The 27,719-nt window shown below is 36.4% G+C and overlaps 2 protein-coding genes across 6 annotated transcripts in view; one reads left to right on the forward strand and one right to left on the reverse strand.

The window, feature by feature from the left end:
• The first annotated feature begins 939 nt into the window (after window positions 1–939).
• On the forward strand, window positions 940–11,527 carry BAG2 (BAG cochaperone 2). Its single transcript, XM_081294435.1, has 3 exons — window positions 940–1,204; window positions 9,576–9,685; window positions 10,943–11,527. Exons 1-3 carry the CDS (start codon window positions 1,092–1,094, stop codon window positions 11,353–11,355), a joined length of 636 nt encoding a protein of 211 aa, XP_081150561.1. The 5' UTR covers window positions 940–1,091; the 3' UTR covers window positions 11,356–11,527.
• A 5,856-nt stretch (window positions 11,528–17,383) lies between these two features.
• RAB23 (RAB23, member RAS oncogene family) overlaps window positions 17,384–27,719 on the reverse strand; it is a 30,096-nt gene continuing 19,760 nt past the window's right edge. For all 5 annotated transcript variants that reach the window (XM_081294433.1, XM_081294430.1, XM_081294431.1 and 2 more), the window contains 4 exons: window positions 23,186–23,342; window positions 21,568–21,650; window positions 20,691–20,783; window positions 17,384–17,957 (listed from right to left, as the gene is read on the reverse strand). In XM_081294433.1, the coding sequence (XP_081150559.1) occupies window positions 17,818–17,957; window positions 20,691–20,783; window positions 21,568–21,650; window positions 23,186–23,342 (473 nt within the window). In that variant the 3' untranslated portion in view covers window positions 17,384–17,817. The remainder of the gene's footprint in view (window positions 17,958–20,690; window positions 20,784–21,567; window positions 21,651–23,185; window positions 23,343–27,719) is intronic.

Consider the following 27,719-nt stretch of genomic DNA (forward strand, 5'->3'; position numbering starts at 1 on the left):
TTGATCTCTGATAAAAGGTCGTGATTCAGCTTCAAAGATTTATTATTTATTATTTTCTGTGCCCTGTACATTTTCATCTCCGTAGTATGCGGCACAGAACTATCATAAGAGGGAACTAAAGCACAATTTTTTAAATAAAAAATCTTTTTATTCTTTTATCTTTTTATTCCTAGCCCTAGTCGGTCCTTTACTGACCTCTAAGCATCTGACCTAAGGGCCTACTGCATCTTTATATTGTTAACAGGAGACTTAAGTTGGATGTGAAGTGGCTTAACTAATCAATACCGATTATTTCCACTCAAATACTAACAGATAGTTTTTTCAATAAGAAAAACAAAGTCACTAAAAAATCCCTTCGTTAGGGTGGAAGTGGAGTCAGTTCACCTTATTTCCCACATGTAGACAGGGAAAGATGTGGTAGCTTTTTCTTTAACTTTGCCTCAGTGTTGTCCAGGCTTTCATTTTTCTCATCTCAGGAAAATGGTAACCCAACTTGTTAGGCCAGTGTAAACTGCCAGCGGTGTAGAGACCTTCTGTTTCACAGAGGGACCTTTTTTCCACATATCAAAGGATCCAGTGGGTTTTGTTCTGGCTGTGAATGTGGGTACTGGAGAACAAATGAAGCCATTAGTGGGCAGTGCAGCTCCTGCCTGTCTGCCGTTAGGTACCTTCGCAGGCGGATATCCTTTCAGGCTGCACGGAAAGTCGGGGCCACAAGCTAGGCTGGGTGTTCAGGGGTGCCCCCCGCCCCGGTTTAGGGTTGCGCGGCCCGAGTCCGCTGGGGGAGGCAGCCGCCAGCTCAGGACCTCCCCTTTCTGCGGCGGCCTGGCGGCGTCTGAGGCCCCGGGCCCCACCGGCCCCTCGGCGAGCCCCCTCCCCGACTCGTACCCTTGCCGCAGGCGGTGCGCCTGTCCTTCTTTGGCCACGCGGCAGCGGCGGAGTCGGCGCGTCCGCCCGGGCCGCCCCCACGGGCGTCAGCGGGAGGCGGGCGCCCCGCGCGGTGACGGCGACGCCCGCGGCCCCGGGAGCGCTCTGCTCGCCACCGCCTGAGAGGCCGGTGACCTCTCTGCCGCCCCGCCTCGGAGGCTCAGATGGCTCAGGCGAAGATCAACGCCAAAGCCAACGAGGGGCGCTTCTGCCGCTCCTCCTCCATGGCCGACCGCTCCAGCCGCCTGCTGGAGAGTCTAGACCAGCTGGAGCTCAGGTGAGCCGCCGAGCCCTCGCGGGCGGCGCGGGCAGAGGCCGCGGGCGTCCCGGGCCCAGTCCCGGGCAGGCTGCGGCGGGACGGGTTGCTTGTGGCGATTTGTTGTGGGTGGAGAGGATGCAGTTTGTTTCGCAGCGGATATTCCTCCCCTGGTCGGAGAGAAAAATGCATCCGATTCAATTAAACCTGTGAGCGCGGTGGCCACGTTCTCACTAAAACACCTGGGCGTGCGTTTGGGAGCGCAGAAAAATCAGAAGAGATGGTGACATCACTAGGGATTAAGATGGCACCTTGGGTCTATAGAACTTCTAGAACCTTCTGCGTGGTCCCAGCTTCCTTAAGCTTAACTCTTTCCCAATTATGCACTTTTAAAGGAGGCAGCAGTTTCTAGTGGCTCCTGGTGTGCTATGAGGGTTTTTTTTGCTCTAAAACACTTGACAGCAAAAAAGAAAGGTGAGTTGGGGGGGTCCAGGAATCCCCTCTAGAGCCAGAGTTAGAGAGGGGTGAGATAAACCAAGGGATGAACGCAGTTGGCTTGTACTCCCCTAACCTCCTGTATGGTACTCTGCCAGTCCCTTAGTCTCAGTATTTATTGAGCACCTCCTAGCATGGAAGATACTGCTCACACCTTTAAAGTGCCAGTCCTTGGCCTAAAAGTGTGAAAAGGTAGTCTCTTCACCTGCTTATGGTTTTACTAAGAAATCAGACTTGTATAGAATTTCTTTATTTCATTGGTTAGAATTTTCTAAATAATTGAGTATTAGTAAATTTTGAAAACATTTTTCTTTAACTGTGTTTGCCAAATTTTATGTACTTAATGTGAACGTTTTTAAACATCCTGTAAATATCGCTGAAATTACTGTGTAAATTTTTTTAAATATTTTTTATTATTTTTTAGTTATAGGTGGACACAATATCTTTATTTTTATGTGGTGTTGAGGTGTTGAGGATTGAACCCAGTGCCTCACGAATGCAAGGCAAAAGCTCTCCCTCTGAGCCACAATCCCAGCTCCATTGTGTAAATTTTTATTGTACGCAGGTATAAATAATGAAAATCTTGCTAAGGCGCCTGCAGTCTCCTGAAACTGCATAGTTTTTTTGCCAGGTTCTGGATAAAGATAGGAGAATGTGAGCCAGAAAGCTTAAGAAGCACTTGCCTGTGTCTTTATCTCCCTGTAATCATAAGCCAAAACACCCCACATAACACATTAATAACCACATTATCTCCTGGCATTTTAGGTATTTGTTACTACTGGGAGAAAAGTGCTAGAAAGTGAGAAATTTTCCACCCACAGCATTTTTATGAACTGCACCAGATAGAGAAACTAGGGCCCTGCACCTGGTTCTGGGGATCTGCTCAGAATGAGACAAATGGAAGGGAGAGGTAATGCTGTTTAAGGGATCTCACAAAAATATCAACTCACCAGCTCAACTGGCAGAGAAAGTGGAGCAAAATTGGGGAACTACAGATCAGTGGCCCCAGCTACTGATAAAAAGCCCTCTGAGGAATAGTTCTTTTCTTGTAGCAGTGATCCACAGTCTTTAGATCTTTGAGAATATTCTCAATCATTTCAGTCTCTCTTGGATAGTCAGAAAGAAAACTTTTTCTTAAAGCCTTGAGGAGGATGTTTTTGCCTCTTTGCTTCAAGCTGAGTCATTGTACTCAAACTTGAATTAATGCCTCCCATGTATGTGGTAAGTACAAAAGTACTCAAGTGCTTCTTTTTAAAAGCAAACCTCTGATTTTGAGTATTATTATATTCTAATGTTTAATTAATGAAAATAACTTGCTTAACACTTGCACCAAAGAGGAAAACCTAATTAATATATGTGTCTAATTGTCCATTTTAAGGAATTTTTTATTCTTCCTTTAAAAAAGTAATACTAAAAAGTAAAGAAGTATTTCAGAAGGTAAGCAAAAACGGAAAAATGCTAATGCTGCTCCCATTAATTCTTTTTTCTCTTTTTGAAGCTATAAGGGCAGTGTCACAGACCCCTACACTATTAAAAACTAGACTTGTGCCCAGGGGGAGATTGACTTTTAGAAAAACACATGAAACTTAAATGTAATTTTGCTTTTCTACTTTGATTTCATATTGATTATGACTTTAAAGTAGTAGGCTGGGTAAACAGTGTAGTCTGTACCTAATTCCTCATCCACACTGATTCTGCTGGTTGTAGAAGAAACTTCTTCCATCTATGAAACTAAAAACAGGATTATACCAAATGCTCTATGACTTGGGGTATAAACTGGCCTATAAGATGTTTAAAATGCCTTAAATTGTTTGGCCATGGTCTACAGACTTAAAACTTGCCATTGGTTTCTAATATTTTATTACACTAGCCTTTAAAAATCTTTTTTCCCCCGTCAGTTCATCTCCTTTACTGCTTCCTCTTTTTTTTTTTTTTTAAGAGAGAGTGAGAGAGGAGAGAGAGAGAGAGAATTTTTAATATTTATTTTTTAGTTCTCGGCGGACACAACATCTTTGTTGGTATGTGGTGCTGAGAATCGAACCCGGGCCGCACGCATGCCAGGCGAGCGCGCCACCACTTGAGCCACATCCCCAGCCCCTGCTTCCTCTTAATAAACCAATTCTGTGGAATCTGGAGTTCACATTTGCCTGTGGCTCAAGACACCCTGCTTATTATTGTTATTTCTAACAGTAATAATAACTTAGAAGTAATATGTTAACATTTACTCATTTAATGAGCACTGTCTAAATATCTATATATAATGCCCCATGCTATTATCTCCAATCTACAGATGAGAAATTGAGGCTAACACATAGATGACTTGTCTAAAGCCACACAGCTAAAGAGTAGTGGACTTAAAATTTGAACACTGGAAGACTGGCTCTCCAGGCTCTAACACTTTGTGCCTGAATTTTCTTAAATATGTCCTGTTCCATAATGTTGGGTTGGTTGTATGAATGGATATATGATTTTACTAAAAAAAGATGAAAATTATATTAAACTTCCATTCAGTAAACACTAAATACCCACTGTGTGACAGGCGTAGTGACTCCTAGAAGGCCCAGGGAGAAAAGGAAAATGTTTAGGGGATGGGTGTTAGAGACTGGCAGAGGGGAAATAGGGAGATTGGCTTTTGTCACATTCCCCCAAACTAATCATAGTCATTCCTTCCTTTGTCACATCAGCTGTGGGCACAGCTGGGAAATGAAGGGTTGGGCAGGAGATGAAGTGTATCATTCCTGTGGCTTAAAGATTCTCAGTCTGTCATGGTGTGTGAAATGTTCCAGGACTCAAAAAGCAAGATAACATCATAGTTAATTCTGCATAACAGCCTATAATTTAAAAGAACACCTTCCATAAAAATTGTCATTGAAAACTTAGAAACCTTTGAGGTAGGAGGAGGGCACATATTATTATCTCTTAGAAATGAGGGAACTAAGGTCTAGAGGGATTAAATGGCTTGCCTGAGGCCTCGTTACTGCTGAGTAGCTATTAACAGGAAAATACCCATCCCTTTTTTATACCAGTATCTTGATAGTGAATGAACTTTAATGTTAAAAAAGTATATTTTTAGTTGTAGATGAATATAATGCCTTTATCTTATTTATTTATTTATTTATTTTTATGTGGTGCTGGGGCTCAAACTCAGTCCCTCACTGTGCTAGGTTATAGTCCCAGCCCAAACTTTAATATATTTTTTTTTTTAGAGAGAGAGAATTTTAATATTTATTTTTTAGTTTTCGGCAGACACAACATCTTTGTATGTGGTGCTGAGGATTGAACCCGGGCCACACGCATGCCAGGCGAGCGCGCTATCGCTTGAGCCACATCCCCAGCCCCAAACTTTACTATTTTAATGATTAGAAAAACCCTTCAATTTTTTCACATTGCCCAAAATATTAAGGGAATATTGTTGCAGTTTTTTAAAATGCAGGAGTATCAAATAAGATACTGTTTTGGAAATTATTTCTTTCAGATAAATCCATAATGTGAGCATTTCCCATTTTCCCTCCATTTGATGAAAACACAAATTCTTGTTATTAATAAATGAGTTTGTGGTGATGGTAAGTACATAATAACTGCTGTGAAGCTGATGTATGCCAGCACCAATTCTAAGCACATCATACATATGAAAAAAAAAATATATATATATATATATTTTTTTTAAATCACTGCACCAGTCACTGCATTAAACTCATCACCTCTTTACTTTATTTAGTTAGCCACCATCTCCTCATTATCCCTTTTTCATAGGTGAGGGAATTGTAGCCAAGAGTGAATAAGTACTCAAAGCCATATAGCCAGAAAGTGGCAGCACAAGACAGTTTTCACTGCACACTTTATTAGCTAATGTATCAGTAGCTCCAGGTTAGGTTTGCACCTTTCCCAAGTCTCCCACCAATTTGTCTTCTTGATACCTAAGCTGCAGAAATTTTGTATGGTGCCCAAGACCTGGGGACTACCTTAGGTTGCATACACTCCAGTTTTGTCCTCAGTAATATTCTGATGAAAGTGGGGCTTGCTTTTGTTTGTATGTAAAGCCTGCTTAGAAGCCCATTTCAGTGGGGCAACCTGTAATCCCAGTGATTTTGGAGGTTGAGGCAGGAGGATTGTAAGTACAAGGCCAGTCTCCGTAACTTAGCAAGACCCCGTCTCAGTAAAAGAAAGCTTGGGGGCTGAGGTTGTAGCTCAGTGGTAGAGTGCTCGCCTAGCATGCATGAGGCATTGAGTTTGGTCCTCAGCACCACATAAATATAAAATAAGGATATTGTGTCCACCTAAAACTAAAAAATAAATATTAAAAAAAAAAAAGCTGGGATGGTAGAGCACCCCTGGGTTCAATCCCCAGGATTAGGGTTGAAGGGGGGTGGGAGAGCCTGCTTAGTTGTGATTTAACATGGAGAGTTTTCCAAGAGCACAGCCCAGACCAGCCTTGATGTGAGGATAAGTTCTTTCCCAATTTGGACATGTAGCTGCTTCCAAGATCTGTTAGTAAATACAGAACTGCCCTTTGCCGCCAAGAGAAGTGTTGTCAGATGAGATACTAAAAGCATGAAGGAAAAAGTGAGGTGGCCCAAGTGAGATGAAACCAGAGTTCCAGAAGAAAATAATTGAAAGGGAGACAGGAATATTCAAGGATACAATAGCTAAGAATTTTCTGGAATTAATGAAAAAGCTATAGACAAATCTATACTAGCTGATAAACAGTACAAATACTACTGCTACTACTACACTACACAGATGAACAATGCCAAAGGTGTTAATTACCTCAAGGGGCAGGAAGGAGGAGTTGTTAAGGAAACAGTTCCTGTCAAAGGGGCTTTGGGTTTTGAAAAAGATCACCTAGTAGATAAGGGTCTAAGGGTGGGGGAGAGAAGGTGGCAGGAAGAAGGAAGAGTAAAAAGTAAAAAGCCCCTGGTGCCAACACCCCTGGAATCCACATTGTGAAGAATGGCAGTTTATTTTTGCCTTGAAAGGGAAAAGGTACAAGAAGTTCTTTAAAGATCAAATCTGTTTTTTGCGAGGAAAAGGCCCTGGCACTTTCTGTTCTGTATAAAGAAGTTTTATGGGGAAAAAAAAAATCCCCCATAAATCGAGTTCTAGCTGATTTCATTTGGTCTTATTCATTGATAAAATTTCTCTTTATATGACATATTTACATTTTTTCTACATTTTTCTTTTAATCTGTTAACAATTCCACAAACTCACTATTGTATGTACAGCCTGCCTTGTAGCATTCAATTCTGTCTTTATCATCTTACATGTGAATACAAACTCAGGAGTGTTAAAAAAAATTATTATTCTCATTTACCAATCACATGATTCTTTTGTGTCAGTTATCTAAATATTAGTCATGGTGTTTTTAGTATAAATATCTCATTAGTGGCTACTCAGTCTCTTTCACGTATATCTGTGAGACTTTGTAAAATATTTGAATAAATGGTGAGTGGTGCAGGAAGAGGGCCTGATACTGCATTATTACCACTTTATGGAATATTATATTTGATTGTGTCTTCCAGCCAGATTTGTCACATAAGATTCTTACCAGCTCTTTGCTTTTACTGGTTCCTATAAACACAGAATCCTACACATATTTAATATCTTGAAGAATAACCATGCTGTGGTTATACAGCCTTTCAGTGCTATTTTGGGGTATAACAGGTGGGTGAGTGGATGGAAAAAAAGCATGTTCGGAGCTGGGGTGAGAGGTGAGGGATCCTTTCACAGAATTGACATGCCCAAACATTGGTGAGTTGTTCCTTCTGTGCCCACGTTAGGCACAATCTAGCTTAGATCTCCCATGATCCTGTATTTCTAGGATCATCCAAATTCTGAGGATAAGTCTGACACTGTCATTTTACAAGATTTGGTACCTTAGTTACCGTAACCTTTCAAAAGCAAATGTCAGACAACTTTTAATTATGCAGCATGTCATTTTTTTCTTCCTGCTTTCATAATTCTACCACCTAGTTTTTTAGTGAATGGGCGTGTTCTTGTGTTTGTATAGTGAAGGAGGCATGTGTGTCTAGTTGAAGGGGGTGAAGAAAGAGTGCTTCTATAGTTTGATCAGGGCTTCATACCAAAAACCTACCAAAGCTTGCCTTTAAATCTATGAAAAAGACAAAAGATGCTCCCAACACCACCACCATTTCATATAATACCAGAGGACCTTAGTACTACAAAGGAAAAAACAAGAGCTATTTGGATTGGAAAGGAGAAGACACAAGCGGTCTTTTTTTTTTTTTTTCCGCCAATGATATGATCATCATCCTAGAAGAACCAAGAGAATCAACAGAGACACCATTAAAATTAATCAGTATAAATCAAGGATTCCAGTTACAATCTTGAACCTACAAAAACAGCATTTTTTGAACTAACAGTCATTGATTAGAAATGTAATTGGAGTTATCCACAACATCAACTATATCTACAATGTATCTAGAACACTCAAGAGTCCACAAGGCTACTATGGAGAATTTTTCAAAACTCTAATAAAGAATATAGAAGATCTAAATGAAGAGATGTATCATACCCCTGAGTGAAATGACTCTTATTATAAAGATGTCAAATTTCTCCCAATTTTTTTTAGAACCCAATAAACTTACTGAACAGTTTGTACAATGGAAAAAGTTCCCATTAAATAGCTAAGTTATCTTTAAAGAAAATTGGGCAGTTGGGGGAGGCTACTCTACCAAATATTAAGGCAAAATGCAAGACTGGGGTTATGGCTCAGTAGCAGAGTGCTTGCCTCACACATGTGAGGTACTGGGTTCAATTTTCAGCACCACATAAAAATAAATACATAAAAAATACATAAAATAAAGATATTGCGTCCATGTATAATTAAAAAAATTTAAATGGGTGTTGGTATAAAAACAGTTAAATATACTAATATATGGAATACAGATTTCAGAAATAACACAAATTGTAGGGAAAGATCAATTGTGTGGTAAATAATTTGGGGGGAAATGTCTCATTATTTGGATAAAAATAAAATATTTATGTAACCACATATAAGAATGGGTTCTAGTGGATTAAATAAACATGAGAAAGATAAAACTATGAACTTAATGGAGCAAAATATCTTATGACCTAGGGGTGGGAAAGGCCTTAAACAAAACTTTAAAGCATAAACCACAAATGAGAGACTAACCCATCCCATCATCATAAGGACCTCATAACTGGGCATTGTGGCATATGTGTAAAATCCCAGCTGTTGGGGAGGCTGAGGCAAGAGGCTTTTGAGTTTGAGACCAACCTGAGCAGCTTAGCATCTCAGAAAAAGAAAAAAAAAAAAAACCCAGGATCTCAAGTGAAGGCAATCCCAGACTAGGTGAATATGTGAATATGACAAGATGAAAGCAGGTATTGCAGTGTCTGTTGCCAACCAGAAATTAATATGCAAATTCTCAGGCCCATAGGGGACATGTTGTCAACTTTAAGTGTTATTGCCTTAATGAGAAGATGGTAGACATTCTGAGTGCCCATCTCTGGGAATGGACAGACAACATCAGATGTTTATACATATGCAGTAATTAGAAGCTACTGCTTAGACATACACCCCAAATCCTGGATGATTCTGAACAAAATGGAAATTTTAAAAATGGGATAAGGTATAAATTTAAAATATGCAAATATACAAATAATACAGATTTTGTAATAACAGAGAAACAACAAATAGAATAATTGTTCTATGGGCAGAGATGAAAGTGGGAGTGAAGTAAGTGAATTAAAAAAAGTAGAAAAATGATATGTTTAAAAAGGTCTAAAGAAATTTTAAAATACATTCCTAATGATCTTTAAGACTGACTTGGATTGAATGAGAAAATGAAGAAAATTAATAAAAAGAACACCGTCCATATAATTAATGACTGTTCTGTTTTCCCAATTTACATAGGGTTGAAGCTTTAAGAGAAGCAGCAACTGCTGTTGAGCAAGAGAAAGAAATCCTCTTGGAAATGATCCACAGTATCCAAAATAGCCAGGACATGAGGCAGATCAGTGACGGTGAGCCATTTCCACAGAAGGGGGCTCCTCTCTTACACTGCTTTAGGGGATTTGTGATAAGCATGGGCCAGTTTTTGTCTGACTTCTGGTATGCGTACACTAGGCTTCAGCATTTCACGTGAGCTACATGGAGCAGCTGTGGCTGTCAATTACAGCAGCCACTTATGTAGAGATCATTGTTCCTATGTGCTGCCTACCCCAGATCTGGAAAAGGCCTGAAAGCTCTGGAAGAGTGGGGCCCAAGCCTTAAGGCCATGTGTCTCCTGTCAGGTTCACACTCTTAACTTCAATTTTTCCAAGTTCCTGGACTCGGAAAAGCAGAGGATAAAGCAGAGAATAAAGGGGAAAGTGGAGGCAGAGGAGAGCAAAAAAGAGATGAATTGAGGTGTAAGTTAGAGAGGAAATAGAGAAAATTCAGAGGAAAGGTAAATTACAGGACCAAAAGAAGACACTGATGTGCTGTCCTCTTCATTTGAAGAACGCCACTGCCTGTGGAGGAATAGGGCCCTGGGGTGTTCTTCCCTTGGCATTGGATTCCCAACTGGGCTCCTTTGGTGCTCCACAGGGAAAGCCAGTGGGTCATAACAGTAAGCTTAACTTCATATCCAAACTGGTAAACATCCACAGTGGGTCATGATCTAGTTTTTCTCTTCATTATTGTGGCCCAAGGTCATGAGTTAGGAATGAGGTTATAGGACAAAGAAGAGATCATGGGCTTTTTCATATAGTGCACTGTTGACAGAGCCCTGTTTACCATCATTGCCTCCTTGTGCCAGTCACGATTCGGGACCTCTGATCTTCCTCAGACTGCCTGGAGGGGATGAAGTCAGTGCTTGGTTTTGAGGCCAGCTTATTCTCTACTGTCATGGCTCTGACTCCTTGGCCACACCTGCACACTCTCATAGGGGACAGTCTCATCACCACAGCTCTACCCAGCACAAACCCTAGTTATGCTCCTTGCTTACAATGATGTGATTGTTCTTCATCTCAGACACAAACCTGCACACACTTGTGCAGACATGTGAACCTGAAAAATCATTTGGTACACTGTCACAAATTTTCAGAGGAAGGTATTCTGCGACCTCTAGTATTTCGTCTGTTAATCTTACATGCTGTAGTTTTAGTCTTCACCTTAAAATTTTCACAGCACAAGTTCTTATAGAAAATAAATCTAGCCATAAATGAATGCCTTAGTGTTCTTGACATGAATAAGCTGTGTCCCATATTGATTGATATTTCAAAACTTTTTATGTTTAGGAGAAAGAGAAGAATTAAATCTGACTGCAAACCGTTTGATGGGACGAACCCTCACCGTTGAAGTTTCAGTAGAAACAATTAGAAATCCCCAACAGCAAGAATCCCTAAAGCATGCCACAAGGATTATAGATGAGGTGGTCAATAAGTTTCTGGATGATTTGGGAAATGCCAAGAATCATTTAATGTCACTCTACAGTGCATGTTTGTCTGAGGTGCCACCTGGGCCTGTTGATCAAAAATTTCAATCTATAGTAATTGGCTGTGCTCTTGAAGATCAGAAGAAAATTAAGAGAAGATTAGAGACTCTGCTTAGAAATATTGAAAATTCTGACAAGGCCATCAAGCTATTGGAGCATTCTAAAGGAGCTGGTTCTAAAACTCTGCAACAAAATGCTGAAAGCAAATTTAAGTAGTTTTGAAACCTAAGGATACCTACAAATGATGATATAAAAATAATGAGATGCTATTTTAGTTCTTTGTCAGGTATAACCACTTACTTGATACAGTTGTTTCAGATGAGGAAAATACTCCAGTGTTAACATTTTTGCAAATAATAATTAAAATTTAAAGTATTTTAATTATCTAGAAGTTTTTAGATTGAATTCTTATCTTGTACTAGGATCTAGCACTATATATTTTACTATTTTGTGGATGAATGAATACATAGTATGTAGAAAAAAATGTAGTCAGCGGGGTTAAAGCATTCCTGGACTTTGTCTGGCATGTAAACACATAGGCACATGAGCATTTAGTTAGCTAGAAATTCCTTACCCTAACAGTACACACATGTGCATGCACGTACACACACACCCCACATACACACACGCAATACACTCAAGTACTAAATACTGTGCTTAGAGGGATAAAAGGAATCACAACATAAGGACCTTTACCTGCATTTACATGATTATTTTGTTTTTAAGATTTGTGCATCTCACGGTATGAATGTATTTTGTATATACATGGCAACATGAGAAAAAGCAGCTTTAATTTTGCAACAGTTGAACAATTATATATCCACTTGATCTCTCAAATGCATTAGTTGTCTAAAATTTCAGTGTTGAACCTTGCCTTTTATTTTTTTCTTCCTTTAAGCCACTATAAAGGCTGCTTAATTGCAGTTTCAAAAGCTCTATTTTGTGTAGTGGTCCAACTTGTTGCTATTACTGCAACTCAACTAAGCTTTATCCTTTGTTTCTGATTTTTGTACAAATTCTCAGCAGGTGGATTTATTGGGTCAAAGGGTATATAGATTTTCATGGCCTAACACATATTTATAAATTGAGAACTTTTATACAAAGAATTCAGAAATATGTCTGTCTTCAGTAATTAAAGTGTAGTTAGTTATTTCACTGAAATTCTAGCATTGAGCCTTAAATTTTTCTAGTTGTAGACTTAAAACACCTGAATTTAATTTGCATCTTGCTTACTAACAAGGCTGATTAATGTATTGATCCTTCTTTTATAAATGAAGTACAGCACAACTTTGTTAAAATTAACTAGTGCTTTTGAGCACAACTTCCCCAAATACTGTGAAACAAATACTTCAATTCAATTTCTATTAGAATATAGGTAATCACAAAAAATATTCAGATTGATTTTATATATCTATATTCCTCAGTGCAAACAACATTGAGCAGAATTTTCTGTACAAAAGATGCCAAGTTAGTTGGGGGTAGGGGTTAAAAAAAAAAAAGATGCCAAGTTAGATATACTCAGGACATTCATAGTTGATCTTTGCCATTTGCTCATTTAAGTCTTTCTATTTTGGGGAAATGTTAATTCTATCTGTGGCAATAGTTCTTGGTTTGTAAATGGATTCTGAGTTGCTGTCATCAGGTTGCACAGATGAAAAAAAAAATTGTGCCACCTTGTTTTTTAGCAGCTTTTTGAAAATTAAGAACGGGATGATCAAGTTTTCCTCAGATTCTCTAGTGTTGTCAGTTTTGGAAAGCCCTTTCCCCTCTGGGTGGTACCCCCCGCCCTCTACCCTCCCATTCCATTCACTCCATATCAGTCCAGGACTTTTTCCTTCACAAAATATTGTTGTCATGCTTCCTTGACTTGTATTCTTTGCTACATGAGCCACATGATAGATAATGATAGATAATAGACTTGAAGGACATTTAGAGTATGTTTTGACTTATCACAATCCAACACAATTTAAGAATGTAACATGCAATTTGAGGACAGCTCTTTGTCTTATTTCCATCCCTGTCTGTCCCAAGGCTTCTCCATAAAGCCTGCTTTCTGCCTTCATTTTTAACGATAGGCTTTCTGAAGTATGGTAGCTAGCAAACTGACCTGCAAAGGAGACGTTAACTCAAATTCATCAACTGAGGACAAAGTGAAAATCCACCTAGTTAAGTATGGCAAATATAGAACTGAGCTTTGTGGTGTTTTAATTTAGGGACTCTGATATTGAAAAAGTTCCTAGTGCTTTTAAGTGGCAAGGGGACCTTTAACAGCAATGAATTTGAACTTGAGGTTTCCAATGGCCTTTGCCTTTCCACTGATGGACTCTCTCTTAAAAAAAAAAAATTATTTAGTTGTAGATGAACACACAGTATCTTTATTTATTTTTATGTGGTGCTGAGGATTGAACCCAGTGCCTCACACATACGAGGCAAGCACTTTACCACTGAGCTACAGCCTCAGCCCTTCCACTATTGGATTCTCTAGGACACATGGAATCCTGTGAATGGGCTCTTCCTTTTCATTTAATGAAACATTAGTCAAGTATGATGCACAAGGACAAACACTTGAGTGCAGGCATGATACCCTGTTGATGCAGCTCAGTCTAGCATTGACCAGAGTGCTTAAAATCTGCCCTAAAGAGGTTAACAACTAATGAAATTCTGTTTAATGTATTTATACCCTTTAAATGACTGACTGATAAATGTGGACACATTTCATATATGTGAAAATGCTGTCTCTGAAGGCAGAATTTTACAATTACCCAAAGACACAAAATAAGGTAAAAGAGCTAAGAATCTTGGGAAAGAAAAGGCAACAAAGGTGTGAGTAAATGTAGGCTCAGCCACCTCTGTATTTGTGTGTGTGTACTCACACCAAAGAAGCCAAAGGAAAATGGATAAAACAGAAAACAGGCACAGTACTACTGGTTAATAAGCATCCCTGCAAGACGTAGCCTGAGCGCCCAACTCCATCTCTTACCAGCAGAGGGCCCAGGAGCATTTCCTTTAACAAGAATCCTGCCCTTGGCAACTGAAAAATCTGGGTTACAAGGCTCCTTCAAGCTTTTATGTGTAAGAGATACCACATGCTCACATGTGGAAAAAAACTTGTGAAATCAATTAGAACTATATGGTTATTTTATACCACAAGACAAAGTAAATGTGTTATTTGGAGGACTAAAAGCCTCAGAACAAGACAAAATAAAAGTTGCTAAAATGCTAGAAGAAACATCTATGTGCCATGGTGCTACTAAGTTGCATTAAATAACCAATAACAAAATGAATATATTCCATACTGATCCATTATCAGGAGTATGAACTATTTTTAGGTTATTTTTATTTTTAAAGAAGTTACATTATACCTTTTACTACTGAGTTTCACCTTGGTGATAACATCACACATATCACATGAAATTCTAGCTTTGAAATGCATGTTTTTTTTTTAATTATTGGAATTCATCTCCACTGAAATTTTAATCAAATAGCACATTTTAAATTAATCTTGAGGGCATAACTGCTACTCAGTACAAATTCATACAAGTGGTTTTCCATTTAAATTTACAAAAGTATTATTACTCACAAAAAATATAGAAGTGGTTCAGTTTTCCTTTTAATCCAGTTTTTATTTTTAAAATACCATTTACCAACATTCTGTTAGAGATACTTAAAGAAAGCCAAAAAGGGGCACTAGCTGGTAAAAGGGTATCATAGTCAGATTACCCAGTTACTCAGGTGTTTGATGACTGGGTATCTTAAAGACTACTAGGGTTTTAAATATTTTTTTGTTGTTTACAAATTCAATTTTATGTAGATATACAAGTTTTATATATGAAAGCCTAAAGAGTGACAATAAGTACACATGATATTCATAATTACTGAGGAAATCTACCTGTTTATCAAACGACTGTGCAATGAAAGACAAGCTTTCACCACATCAGTTCATTTTGTTTTCAGAGAAATACCCTAATGATACATTTCAGAAAGTAATAACTATTTCAAAAGTTTGAAGAAAACGCTAACAATATCTTACATTAAAACAGTACAATGTTTGAAGTTAGAACATTAGGTTCTAAGAACAACTCCTCACTAGAAGATTTTCAAAAAAGGTCCCAGTCCCTAAAGCCCCAGGTGCAATGGAATACATATTACTGAGATTTCTTTCTCACTGCATTGCCAACTTTGGAACAACCACATAGCTTCACTCCATAATGAAGAAAGTTGCTCGTCCTTTTTAATGCTGTTAAGCTTTATTCTGAAAAACCACATGTGCTTCCAATTTTGAACAGGTAAAAAGAACCTTTTAAAATATACTGCCTTATATGGACTATTTTGTACATACTATTTAATTCACAGGCAGAGACTGAAAAAGGAAATCAGAGGAACTGAAATATGGCAGTTGTTCCACAGCTATATGTCTGTATGCTAAAAATTACCCATAAAAGTAGACTGGAGCACAAATGCATGCTAACCCAGAGTCTTAGTCGTGTCTCTTTAGTATCCAGAGTTTCATGATAAGTTAATAAAATTACTTAAAAGAGTAAAGGATCACAAAGGAAAAATATCAATCTTTAAAGTTTTAGAAGATTAAATTGAGAATTTATTTAACATATCACTGGTTTTCAGACCTTTTATTTTAAATGATTATGATTAGGTGTAAAATATAATAATGTCAAGTAAAAATTTAGGTCTCTTCAGTTCTCATAAGGAAAAACAAGGATAAACCAAACATAACTACAATCATCATTGGAGATTACAATTTTTATACAGAGAAGTAACACACATTTATCCACACAATTAATATGAAATTGAACTACAACACATTATATAACAAGAGATTTTCTTCTGATAAAGATCATGAGATTATTTGACAAATATTTTTTGTGCAAAAATTAAAGAGTAAAAAAGATGCATTCCTTAGCAGATTATCATTGTAAGAAGCTGAGTTTTTTCCCCCAACACTTGTCCCACTGCCAGCAATGGGAGTGGTAACAACTGATGACATAAAAATAAACTTTTTATATTACTTTGAAATAGATAATGCCAGATTATTTCAATATTATGAAAAGCAAACATTCATACTTCATCACTTAACCAAGACATACCGCAGGAAATTCTACATGTTTTCAATATTAATCTGGACAAAAGGATGAGGGTGGTGCAGATGGAAGACTTAAAAAAAGAAAAATATATAAAACACATGTATTTAGTATAAACAATGAAAATGATTTCATGACACATTATTTAAGAGAAATTTTTGCATATTTTAAAATCCTGTAAAAAGGAGATATATTGAAATGGGTTAATTATATATTAAAAAATAACCACGGATGAATGATAATCAGAATTATAATCGATTACAGAGTTCATGCGATTATCTTTGTTTGAAAGGCTACTGTCCCAAGTCACAAAATTTATTCTCTGATACATCCTTTCATATTAGATTGTTTCTTATTATTCTGTATGTGGTGCTGACAGCTCTTGAGAAAGTGCTAAACAAACCAAAGGCTATAGAAATTTTTAAGCAATAATGGTAAAATAATATATGAAAGTATGTAAACAAAAGGATGCTTCAGAGTTGCAGGTTATTATAAAATCCCTAACTTAGATTAGGACTAAAGATCATATTTTAAAAATAGTTAGCATACTCTTAAAAGCTCAAAGTTGGGTTCTCAGTCAGCAGCAAAAGGTGCTAGATGCACAAACTTCGTAGGACCTCCTGAATGACCGTGCATGAACAGTGTACCTTCTTGGGACTTGGCTAACCTATGACAGCATGAATGCACCATGTTTACAGTGACCACACAGAAAAGATTTTGCAATAAGGCTCATACCAGGAAGATGCTCTAGCAATAAAAATATTTATATTCCCCTTTTATCTGCCTATCAGAGAACTGCTTTTAAAAGACACTATAAACAATAAAAATTTTGATAGTAAAGCACTGTAAAAATTAGGTGATATTTTTGGCACAAAGCACATTTTTAAATCTAAGCTCATTTTGCAAAATATATGTCAGGAACTTTTCATTTGAAAATAAAAACGTACACATTGTGTAAATGGTTTACAAATGAATTAATTAAAATCTACATTCCCTTAAATACTGCACATACCTTCAGTTTGCTTCAGTACCAGATATCTGCATGCACACTTCCACATTCTAATTTTTAGATATTGCACAAGTAACATTGCCAAAATACATACTAGTGCAGTCTGATAAGATAGGGTTTGCCTTTCAGCATTATTTTTCCCAAGTATTTGGGTTCAACACTATTATCTAGAAAAGCTAGATGGCCAATTTCAGAAAAAGAATGCTTGTTTTCTTTTCCTTTATCCATATTAAAATCTGTACCAATATATTTAGGCATTGCATATATGTTTTCCAGCATTTAAAATTCAGCAAAACCTGTTTTGACATTTCGTAATAACATTCCTTCAAAAACAGGAGAAGCCTCGTCTAATGTAAAAAAAAAAAAAAATTAAAATTACAGGGCAGTAATTTTTCCACCAGAGGTCTCACTCTACATTCTGAAAAGCACTGCAGAGCAATGTTTAAATCTGTCAGCTTTCAGAAAGCCATTAGGTACAAAGATTGCTAAAACACTTGTAGCATACTGTGACAGCTGGATGTGTTTCTTAGTGAAGTGTACAATATAATTCAACTTTTTCATCCCTAAAATATTTTAAGGTATGCTACAGCTGCTAAAAGGATTTCTGTTTTTCTTGGTCCTTTGTTTGTTAGGTCTAAGATTGATGACATCTCCACCATTAAGAGTACTTGAATTCTGACCCGAGTGACTTCCACCAGATGTATTAAAGACACCTGTATAAATTGAAGGAAAACACAGAGATTGATACACCCTAGTTACCTGTTGCATTCAGCTTATTAGTAAATCAGAATATTTTTAAGTATTTGTAATTATTTTCAGTTTTTATTATAATGAAGTATAAATAACAAAATATACTATCTTAACCTTTTTTAAGTGTGCAGTTTAGTGCTATTAAGAACATTCATAATATTATACAACCATCACTACCATCCATCTCCATGATCTTTGTGTCTTTAAAACTGAAACTCTATACCTATTAACAATAACTCGACATTCTCCCTCCCATCAGCCCCTGGCAACTACCAATCTACTTTTTGTCTCTGTGACTTTGACTACTTCATATAAATGGAATCATACTGTGTTTTTTAGCATCTGGCTTATTTCATTTAGTGTAATATCTTTGATTCATTCATATGATAGCATACTACAGAATTTCCTTGCTTTTTAAGGATAATATTTCATTGTATGTAGATAACATATTTTGTTTATCTTTATCCATTGAGATGTCAATGGGTATTTTAGTACTGAATTTGTGTGTGTGTGTGTGTGTGTGTGTGTGTGTATGCATGTTTTAATACAAAGTTGTGCATGGACAGTGTGCACTGTTAGTCCCAGCACTCGATACTGAGGCAGGAGGACTGATAGTTTAAGGCCAGCCTGGGCAACACAGAAAAATTTTAGCAGCCCACCTACAATTTAAAAAATGAATACACAGGGTACAAAGGAGGTCACAGTGAAGTGTTCCTTTTCACCACCCTACCTTGCCAGTTTTCTTTCACTAAGGCAAACATGTTAGCAGTTTTCCTTTGTATCCTTCCAGGGATATTTTATGCAGATGTAATTAGAAACACACACACACACACATATATCTTTTATCCTGTTCTACCCAAATTGTAGCATACACTACATGCCTTTTTCTACACACATCTTTTTCTATTTTCAAAATTTAGAATATGCAAATATAATCATTTTAATGACTTCACTTATTCATTATATACCACATAACTTCCTCAAGAATACCTGATCTGTATTTAACAACAGTACTTGTGAGAATTTATGTTAATAATAACATTGCCATGTAAAAGCTGGTGAAATATAGATTTTTCCTATGTTGGCTAAAACAACAGAAAAGTGGTCTACAGCAACAGTAGATAAGAAGAGATGAACTAAACAGAAACCTTTTCTATTTTAATTCACATTTTGAACTATGCTAGTCACAAAATGTAAATCACACACAATTTATGAACTACTTAGCATGTATGATACACAAAACTCTGGGCCAGAGACAATAAACAATATCAGGGATACAAACATGACCAATTTTGGCCCACAAGAAGTTTGCAACTTAATAAGTGAGATAAGACAGAATACAGATAAGTATTGCTAGAGACATTATATGTTAAGTGTCAGAAAGGAGAGACAAGATCTCATAGATGGTTCAAAGGAAGAACTAATTAAATTTGATTCATTCATATGATAGCATACTACAGAATTTCAAAAGAACGAAAAACTACATGAAAGTAGAACTGGACATCTGACAATGCCCTGGACTTTAATTTCTATTCTGTTAGAGGAAAAGTATGAAGGCTGTGGCTTCAGCCAGATAAAAAGCTGAGAGAGCTTTCTAGGTAATCCCTGAAGAATGAATTGTTCTTTGAAAAAAGATGGGAAAGAGAGGTCACTCTCAATATAAGTAACAAAATGTGCAAAAGTGAAGCAGCAGCACTGGCTTTTCTTCTCAGGAAAGAAAAAGACCTCCGCAGAACCCAGCAAACGGGGTGCATAGCGATGCATGAAGCTGGAATGAGAATGGACAAACTATCTTTAAATGTTGGCGTGAAGGGAATCTATCAGTGAATTAGAAGGAGACATGAAGGGGGCCAAGCAGACCAGACCAACTATACACTCATGCAAGAGTCCTATCTTGTTCACAAGGCATTTGAGATGTCCAATGGCAGTTATATATGCAACAAAAATGGAATTAAAAAAAGCCAGAGCCAAGGAAAAAGGACAGAATGTAGATAACAAAGTCCCTAAGAGACTACACAGAACTTCAGAACCAGCACATTTGGCTCTCATCTCCCTGGAAACCAACATACACCGACAGTTACTGTAAAAGAGAAGACAACACACTTGTTCTTTAGGCAATGCTAAAGTTCTGCTAGCATTTAACATGTAAAAGAAAAAACAATAGCCTTGCACAGTGACACACATCTGTAACTTCAGAGACTCTGGAGGCTGAGGCAGGAGGATCGCAAGTTCAAAGCCAGCCTCAGCAACTTAGCAAGGCCCTAAGCAACTCAGCAAGACCTTGTCTCGAAATAAAATCTAAAAAAGGGATGGGAATGTGGCTCAGTGGCTGAGTGTCCCTGGGTTCATTCCCTGTAACCAAAAAAAAAAAAAAAAAGAAAAAAAAAAAAGAAAAAAGAAAAAAGAATCAACAGGTTTAATAAGCAAGATAGTCAGGAAGAGAAAAGACAAGTATAGAATGAAAAGAACAAGTAATATAAAGCTCCTTTATATAAAGGATAGACCTTTATAAAAAAGTATTTACATCTCAATTTAACAAGAGATCTGATACTCTTAAATTTAATAATTTTTAATCTAACACTTTTAAATCACATTTTTAAAAGAAATGTGCACATTATATATAAAAAAAGTAAATATAATAATGGATTCAGAATAAATACCAGATAAGCATGGGGAAAAATTTCCTGAGCACTTACCAATTTTGTTACTACTTGAATGCGTTAGTTCTGGATCCTCAGTTATTTGTTGTTTGAGTTTTTGAAGATATTTTTCAGCCAAGTATTTAAAAACTAGAAAACACACACACACACACACACACACACAGTCAATATGATTTATACCAATAAATGTATTATTTCATATTACTTATAATTTTATACTTACTAAATGAAGATACAATTAAATTGACATTTAGTTAAAAATTCAACTTTCAAAAATTAATTGAGGGATATTTGAGAACAATGATAATACTAGAATAATAGTAAAGAAATGAAATATTATTTGTAGACATTTGGCTATTCATTTAAAATCATCCAACTGATTCAGACTTGAAGAAGTGTCTAGTTTTTCAGGTGAAGAAACTACCCAGAATAAACACTGAAGCCACAACCTAGTTGCAATCTAATAAGTGACAATTCTGGAATGAGAAAAGTCATAATTTTCTTTCTCTAATCTCACTTTCTTAAACTGGGAAATATTATTAAACAAATTAAGGTCATTGTAATTACCTAATGAAATATCTATTACCAAGGAGTACTAAAACAGTTCAGTAATTTTTAAAAGGTATACATGAAAAACATACATACACACATATTTATAACTTAAATTTTCAAAGATAATGATAAAACTTAAAGTACCACTATAAATTGCTATAGGGAAAGTTTCAAGGACATTAATTAAATAACCAAGGACTTTTTAAATCAAAGAAGCAGAATGTCTTTAAATTTTACTTAATGTTAGGTGACAAAAAGAAAACGTTCTCAATTTTTTTTTCTAACAACACAATAGGAAAGACATTAAGAAGAATAAAACAAATTTCCTATTGCAATATATATTTTTGAAGATGCAATTTACCTTCACTCACGTTTAGGTCTTCTTTCACTGATGTTCTGTAGAATCTTAACTTTAACCTTTTTGCCAGAGCCTCAGCTTCCTCACTGCACACCAATAAAAGAGAGAGAGAGAGAGAGAGAGAGAGAGAGAGAGAAGAGAGAGAGAGAAGCAGCAGCTTCTGAAAGCTTGTTTTAAAAAGTTACTTTTAAAAATTACACTTATTAAGATTGGTAGGGTACAGTAGAATAAGGATAGGGAGGTGGAGCAGATCTTTCAGATAATGTTCATGTTTCTTTTTAAAATCAGCTTGATATTGATGCCCAAATAAATAAAAGTGTTTAAAGTGAAGTTCTCAGTGCTTGAGCAGGATTTTTAGCTTCATTCCTCTTGAGGGATAAACACCAACCACCTATATTGTAAATAGGACACTTTTCTATAAAGTCACTAATTAAAATAATTAAATATCACTTTTATTTATATAATTAGAGTGGGGGGTACTGGTGATTGAACTCAGGGGCACTTAACTACTGACCTAAATCCCTAGTCCTTTTTAAAAAATTTTGAAACAGGATTTTACAAAGTTGCCGAAGTCTGGAACTTAAGATCGGCCTGCCTCAGCTTCTTGAATGGCTAGGATAGATCATCAAATGCAGCTTTTATGTAGAATTTTAATTAATTTTCTCTCTTTTCTTTTTGAGAATAATTGGATTTAATTATACTTTGAATAACTTGTTATATTATTCTTGGCCATGAAATAACTTTGCTGCCCAAAGCCAAAGTCAGCCTATTAATGGTTGAGTCTGTAAGAGTGGACCCTTTTAAGCTGTATTAGAATTCTAGTAGCCATGCTCCAGAATGGCTCCTGGTCTTCAAACTCTTGTATAGCCTCTTCCTACCCGTAATCAAGTTTGGTCTGTGTGCCCAACAAAATACAATAAAAATGACAGTATGTGATTTCTGAGAATAGGTCTTTTAAGAAGCATTGTGGTTTCTGCCTTGCTCTCTTTTGAATCACCTGCCCTGGGGAAACAGCTGCCTTGTCGTGTGAATACTCAAGCAGCCCTAAGAAGAAGCCCACAGTGCAAGGAATTAAAGCCTCCTGCAGCAAGACAGCCATCTTAGAAATGGATCTTCCAGCACCTTTTATTATTATTATTTATTCAAAACAACTTTTATATAAATCAGTGTTGAACTCATCTTTGAAACACTGCTTATTTCTCAAGCTTGTGACTAGTCAACATATTGACTATAACCGAACATAAAACCACTGAGCTAAGCCACTCCCAAATTACTGATCCACAGAAACTGAGATAGAAAAAATATTTTCTGTACAATGTTGTACAGGTTAAACATATCTACCTTCTGATACATTTATCCTTTCTCTATGGCGAAACTTTCAATATACTTTCCTCCAGTTTTTTTGAAATGTACAGTTTAGTATTATTATTTATTATCACCTTCTATGCTCATTTAAACATAAACCAATCACAAATAGCTCACAGATAAGTAAATTAAAGCCTATAAATAATTAAAACCTCTAGAACTTAAATATAAAAATTTTACTTTTGTAAGTCTAAGCAAAAATTTGTTTTAACTTTACAGAATTAATACCCTTTTCCCCAAAAAGCAGCCATCTTACTTCTTTATACAAGAATCATCCAAAAGGTCAATCTTGTTTTGTACAAGCACAGTTGGTATATCTCCAACTTCAGCTACTACTTTTTCTTTCCAGCTAGAAACTGCTTCAAAAGACTCTCTGTCTGTAGTAGAAAATACAAGTACACAAGCCTGGGCTCCTGTAAGGTCACAAAATAAAAATGTTATTTACATTAATAAAACAAACCTATGTAGGGTGGGGGCAACTTTTAATTTATTCAAAACAACTTTTATGTAAATCAATGTTGAACTCATCTTTGAAACACTATTTATTTTTCAACATAAACATTATTTTCAAATTCAAAGAACTAATTTACATCAAGAACAATTGCCAAAAATGTTAAAGTATCCAGATACCCCCCCAAACTATACACTCTTCTTTTTAGAACACCACATATTTAATTCTACTGTAAGAGTTAAAGAGACTGTTAAACCTAGCATGAATGATAGACTATTGCTAAGTTTTTCCTGTTAAGATTTCTTTCTTTTAGCACAGATTTAAGAAAAATATATGAGAAAACAAATATAATTTGTCATCAATTTATTTTGTATTATTTTAGGAAAAAGAGCGGTAATCCTAATATAATTTAAGAACCAGTACCAGAAGTTTAAAAAAAAAAAAAAAAGATCTGTATCTTTCTATCCACCCATCTATCTGATAAAGGAAGGACTTAATTTAGCTTTTATCCTGTTTAACTGCATAATTTCCATAATGTAACTATTACTGTCATGTAACTATCAATTGTCATTTTAGGCCAATAATATCTAAAATTAAAACTAAGCAACAACCTCCTGAAACAAGCTGTTTTAGAAACTAGCTGCTGGTTCAGGAAACATGGTGACAGAAACAAGTGTGTAGGTGACAAAAGAAAATCATCCCCAGGCTCAAGAGAATTTCCTGGAATTCAGGCATGTTTTCTTACTGTTACTTCTCCTTCTAGATCCCTCTGGTATTTAGAGTTTCCTACCACAACTCAGGACATGCCTAGCCTACCTAAGACAAAAATAGCTTGTATATCACCAGAGAGGATACTGTAGAAAGCCAAAGAGAACAGAATGAAAGAAAAACATCAGTCTGCTATTACTATAAAGGCAGAAGACTCATATGGGAAATAGTTTATGAACAAGTTTTAAACTTAATGAATTAATTATACAAAATCCAGGGAGAAATTGAGACCATCTCAGAATTTAAGAAGGAAAAAAACTGTCAAAGTGTTCCCAAAACTTGTACATGTTCTTTTTAGAACACCACGAAATGACATATTTAATTCTATCATAAAAGGTAGACAGAATGGTATCTAAGCATGAGTGGAGGCTATTGCTAAGTTCTTCCTATTAAGTGCTTCAATATTAAAACAACCCCCCCAAATTAGTATTCATGAATAAATGTATACTTACTTGAATTGTATCATTTACTAAAGCTATAAATACGAAAACATTAATCAGATTTTAAGAAATTGTTCTTTATTATAAAGTTCTATTTGTTAGCTTTAAGCCTAGAATTTTATAACCAGCCAATTATCATTTCAATTTGAGGATACAATAGGGTATTTCCAAGTATACAAGGTCTCAGACTTGGAAAACAAAAATAAAAAACCTCTTAGAGGAAAAAGTATATGATAATAATAATTTAAAAAATCTAAACAGATGATGCCAAAGATGTGACCAGTAAGAATGATTAATATGAACAATAAGAATGAAAAGTTCAATGTTATTTTTAAAAATTGAGGACCAAAGGAAAAAAAGAAAAAGCATATCCAGAACGTTTAAATTATTTAGTAGGGGATAGAATGGGGAGAGACTAAAGGAATGTGAAAACATGCTGAAATGCTTGTCTGAAGAAGATGTAATATTGAAATGATGTTTAAATAATCAAGGGGGGTAAATAAACAATGCAGTGAACACCTGTGGCCCTCAAGCCCCTGTTTTTGGCCACAGTTGTGGAAGACAGTTCTGTGTCTATTGCTAGTATCCTATCTCAAGTACATGCTGCAGGTAGCTCTCTGTTCTACCTCAGGGCTTTTTCTGATGTTTCTTAAGAGCCTGATCACCAAAGGGAACTAGTGTCTCCAGAGGAAAGGTTTATCTGCAGGACCAGTAAATACCTCAGCCTCCTGGGGCTTATCTACCTGATTCATCAGAGGAACTGACTGACCCCTAGTTACCTACAGTGATATTATCAGAATCCTTTGTTGTATTTTTCCCCCTTTCCTGCCTCACTTTCCCTTCTTCTTCCTAGGATCATATCCCAAATAAACCACTAGCATCAAGGAGTGTGGGAGGAAGTAGGGGGAAAGGGGGGGGGGAGGGGGTATTCTCAAACTAAGACAGTTAATGTCTTAGTTAAAGGCAATTACTGTAAGAATAATAAGAGAATTCATGATTATTAAATCACACTAGAAAACTGAATTCATCCCATGTAAAAAAGTAATGTAGATACAAAAACAAAAGCAACCAAAACAGAGCTACGGAAAAAGTTAAACCCGAAATAAGATGTCAAAAATAAGTCCTAAGAATAGCAATTAACTATCTCTGGAAAGAGAACCATGCACAAATCTCCAAGGCAGGATGATTCTAAGCCTTCAGATCAGATGCTACAATCACCCTGTCTAATTTAACCTAAATATATTGCTAAAATGATAAAATAAAAACCAACAGACAATCTGGGTTACTTTTATGGTTCTAATAATTCTAACAAATGTTGGACAATTTGTTTTAATTTCCTCTAACTGAATATTATCCATTACACAAAATGTACTCTGCCAAACAGTGATCCATCTTGGTTCTTTTGTACTTAATGACCAAATGACCCTTTCTAATATATAATTTTAAAAAATTAAAAGATTCCCTTCTTTAAGAATTATGTTTTTTAGTTGTAGGTGGACATAATATCTTCATTTTATTTATTTATTTTTTATGTGGTGCTGAGAATCAAACCCAGTGCCTCACATGTGCAAAGCAAACACTCTACCACTGAGACACAACCCCAGCCCTCCCTTTTTTAAAAAACAAAATTTTGGCGGAGGTACAATAAAATAGATGACAAAGACCAGATTCCAAAGTGTATGAGAGAGAGATCATTAACTTTAGAGTACACAAAGGAAAAACCTGTTATACAATTCTGAAATTCCTTCAAGTACTCCAAGAATTCTGTTTTATTTTGCTTTTTTAACTGAGAAAGGGTTGAAAAGAGAATTGTAAAAGAGTTCTTAAGAGAAAGTACTATTCTCCAAACCCTCTCTCTCTTCCAAGAAGATGGGCTGGGATGAAGGAGGGTACTATCACTGCCACCTTTATCTCAAACCTTGGGGGAGAATGGACTTCAATAAGATCAATTAAGGAATCTGATGTGTTCCCAGTAACTGGAAAACAGTCTGGATTAGTGGTGTTTCAATTCAAGCTTGAGGAAGGTGCAGCATTAAGACCAAAAGACAAAGACAGACTGCATCTGGAAAGAAATCTGCTCCCATCAAATGGCAGGGCAAAGAACGCAAATCAATTTCCTAAGGGAAATTGATCATCTAAACAGTGATGGAGTTCAGAACATGCTTCCCCAAAATGTGACTCCTGGGGTATTTTTCCAGAAACAGGTCACAGAACCCTCTGACCTTTCCTTCAGGCTGGTCATGAGACCCTCACTTGAAAGGGGCCCTTCATCCTTATTTCTGAAGATGAAAGGTCTCAAAGAGGACTCCAAAACAAGTCTTGCCAAGTTTCTCCCACTTTACTACATTTACCTCATACTCTACCCTATCAGTTTTCTTCAAGGACTCTCTACTCTTCATCAAACCTACCATTAAAAACACTAAAGTTTAACTGTTTCTTTGGGTCTTCATTTCCTTATGAAAGTTCCTGTGTCATAAATTACATATATTAAAGCTGTATGCTTTTCTCTTGTTAGTCTGCCTTTTGGCATGGGGCCCAGGTCATAAACTTTAGAGGGTTAGAAGGAAAAGATTTCTCACCCCTTCACCAGCATGAGGTCATTTAAAATTATGTTCAGTAGGATATTTAGCAGGTGACAGCAGCTAGCCGTAACAGTGGAATTCTTATGAAGGGGTCCAGAAAATTATTTTAAGTAAAAGGAATCTGAGTTCCTGGAACCCCTTATCTGCATTAAAAAAGAGCTTGCTAAAAAGCACTCAATTGTCATATATCCCCAGAACAGAGAAGAGACTCTTATGATCACCACATACCCAAATAATCATTGTCACAAAACTGTCACATCCCACATCTGTTCTCTTAAGTACCCATTTATCTTTCCAAAAAGTCATTTGTTTCCCTGTAAGTGTCCTTCTTTCCCTCCCCTTCCCCTATTAAGATTGTTTATAGGTTTAAATGCTTCCTTGAGTCACATATTGCTGTGAATTTCCATATGCACATTAGATTAAATTTTGTTTTTTCATCTGCTAATCTATCATTTTCCAGTTTAATTTGCAAGCCCCTGATCACTGAATCCAAGAGGGTATATGAAGTTTTTTCTCCCCTACACTTGATTCTCATGGGTTACAAGCACC

This window comes from Spermophilus citellus (assembly GCF_964194105.1).
Source record: "Spermophilus citellus genome assembly, chromosome: 5".
Lineage (NCBI taxonomy): Eukaryota > Metazoa > Chordata > Mammalia > Rodentia > Sciuridae > Spermophilus > Spermophilus citellus.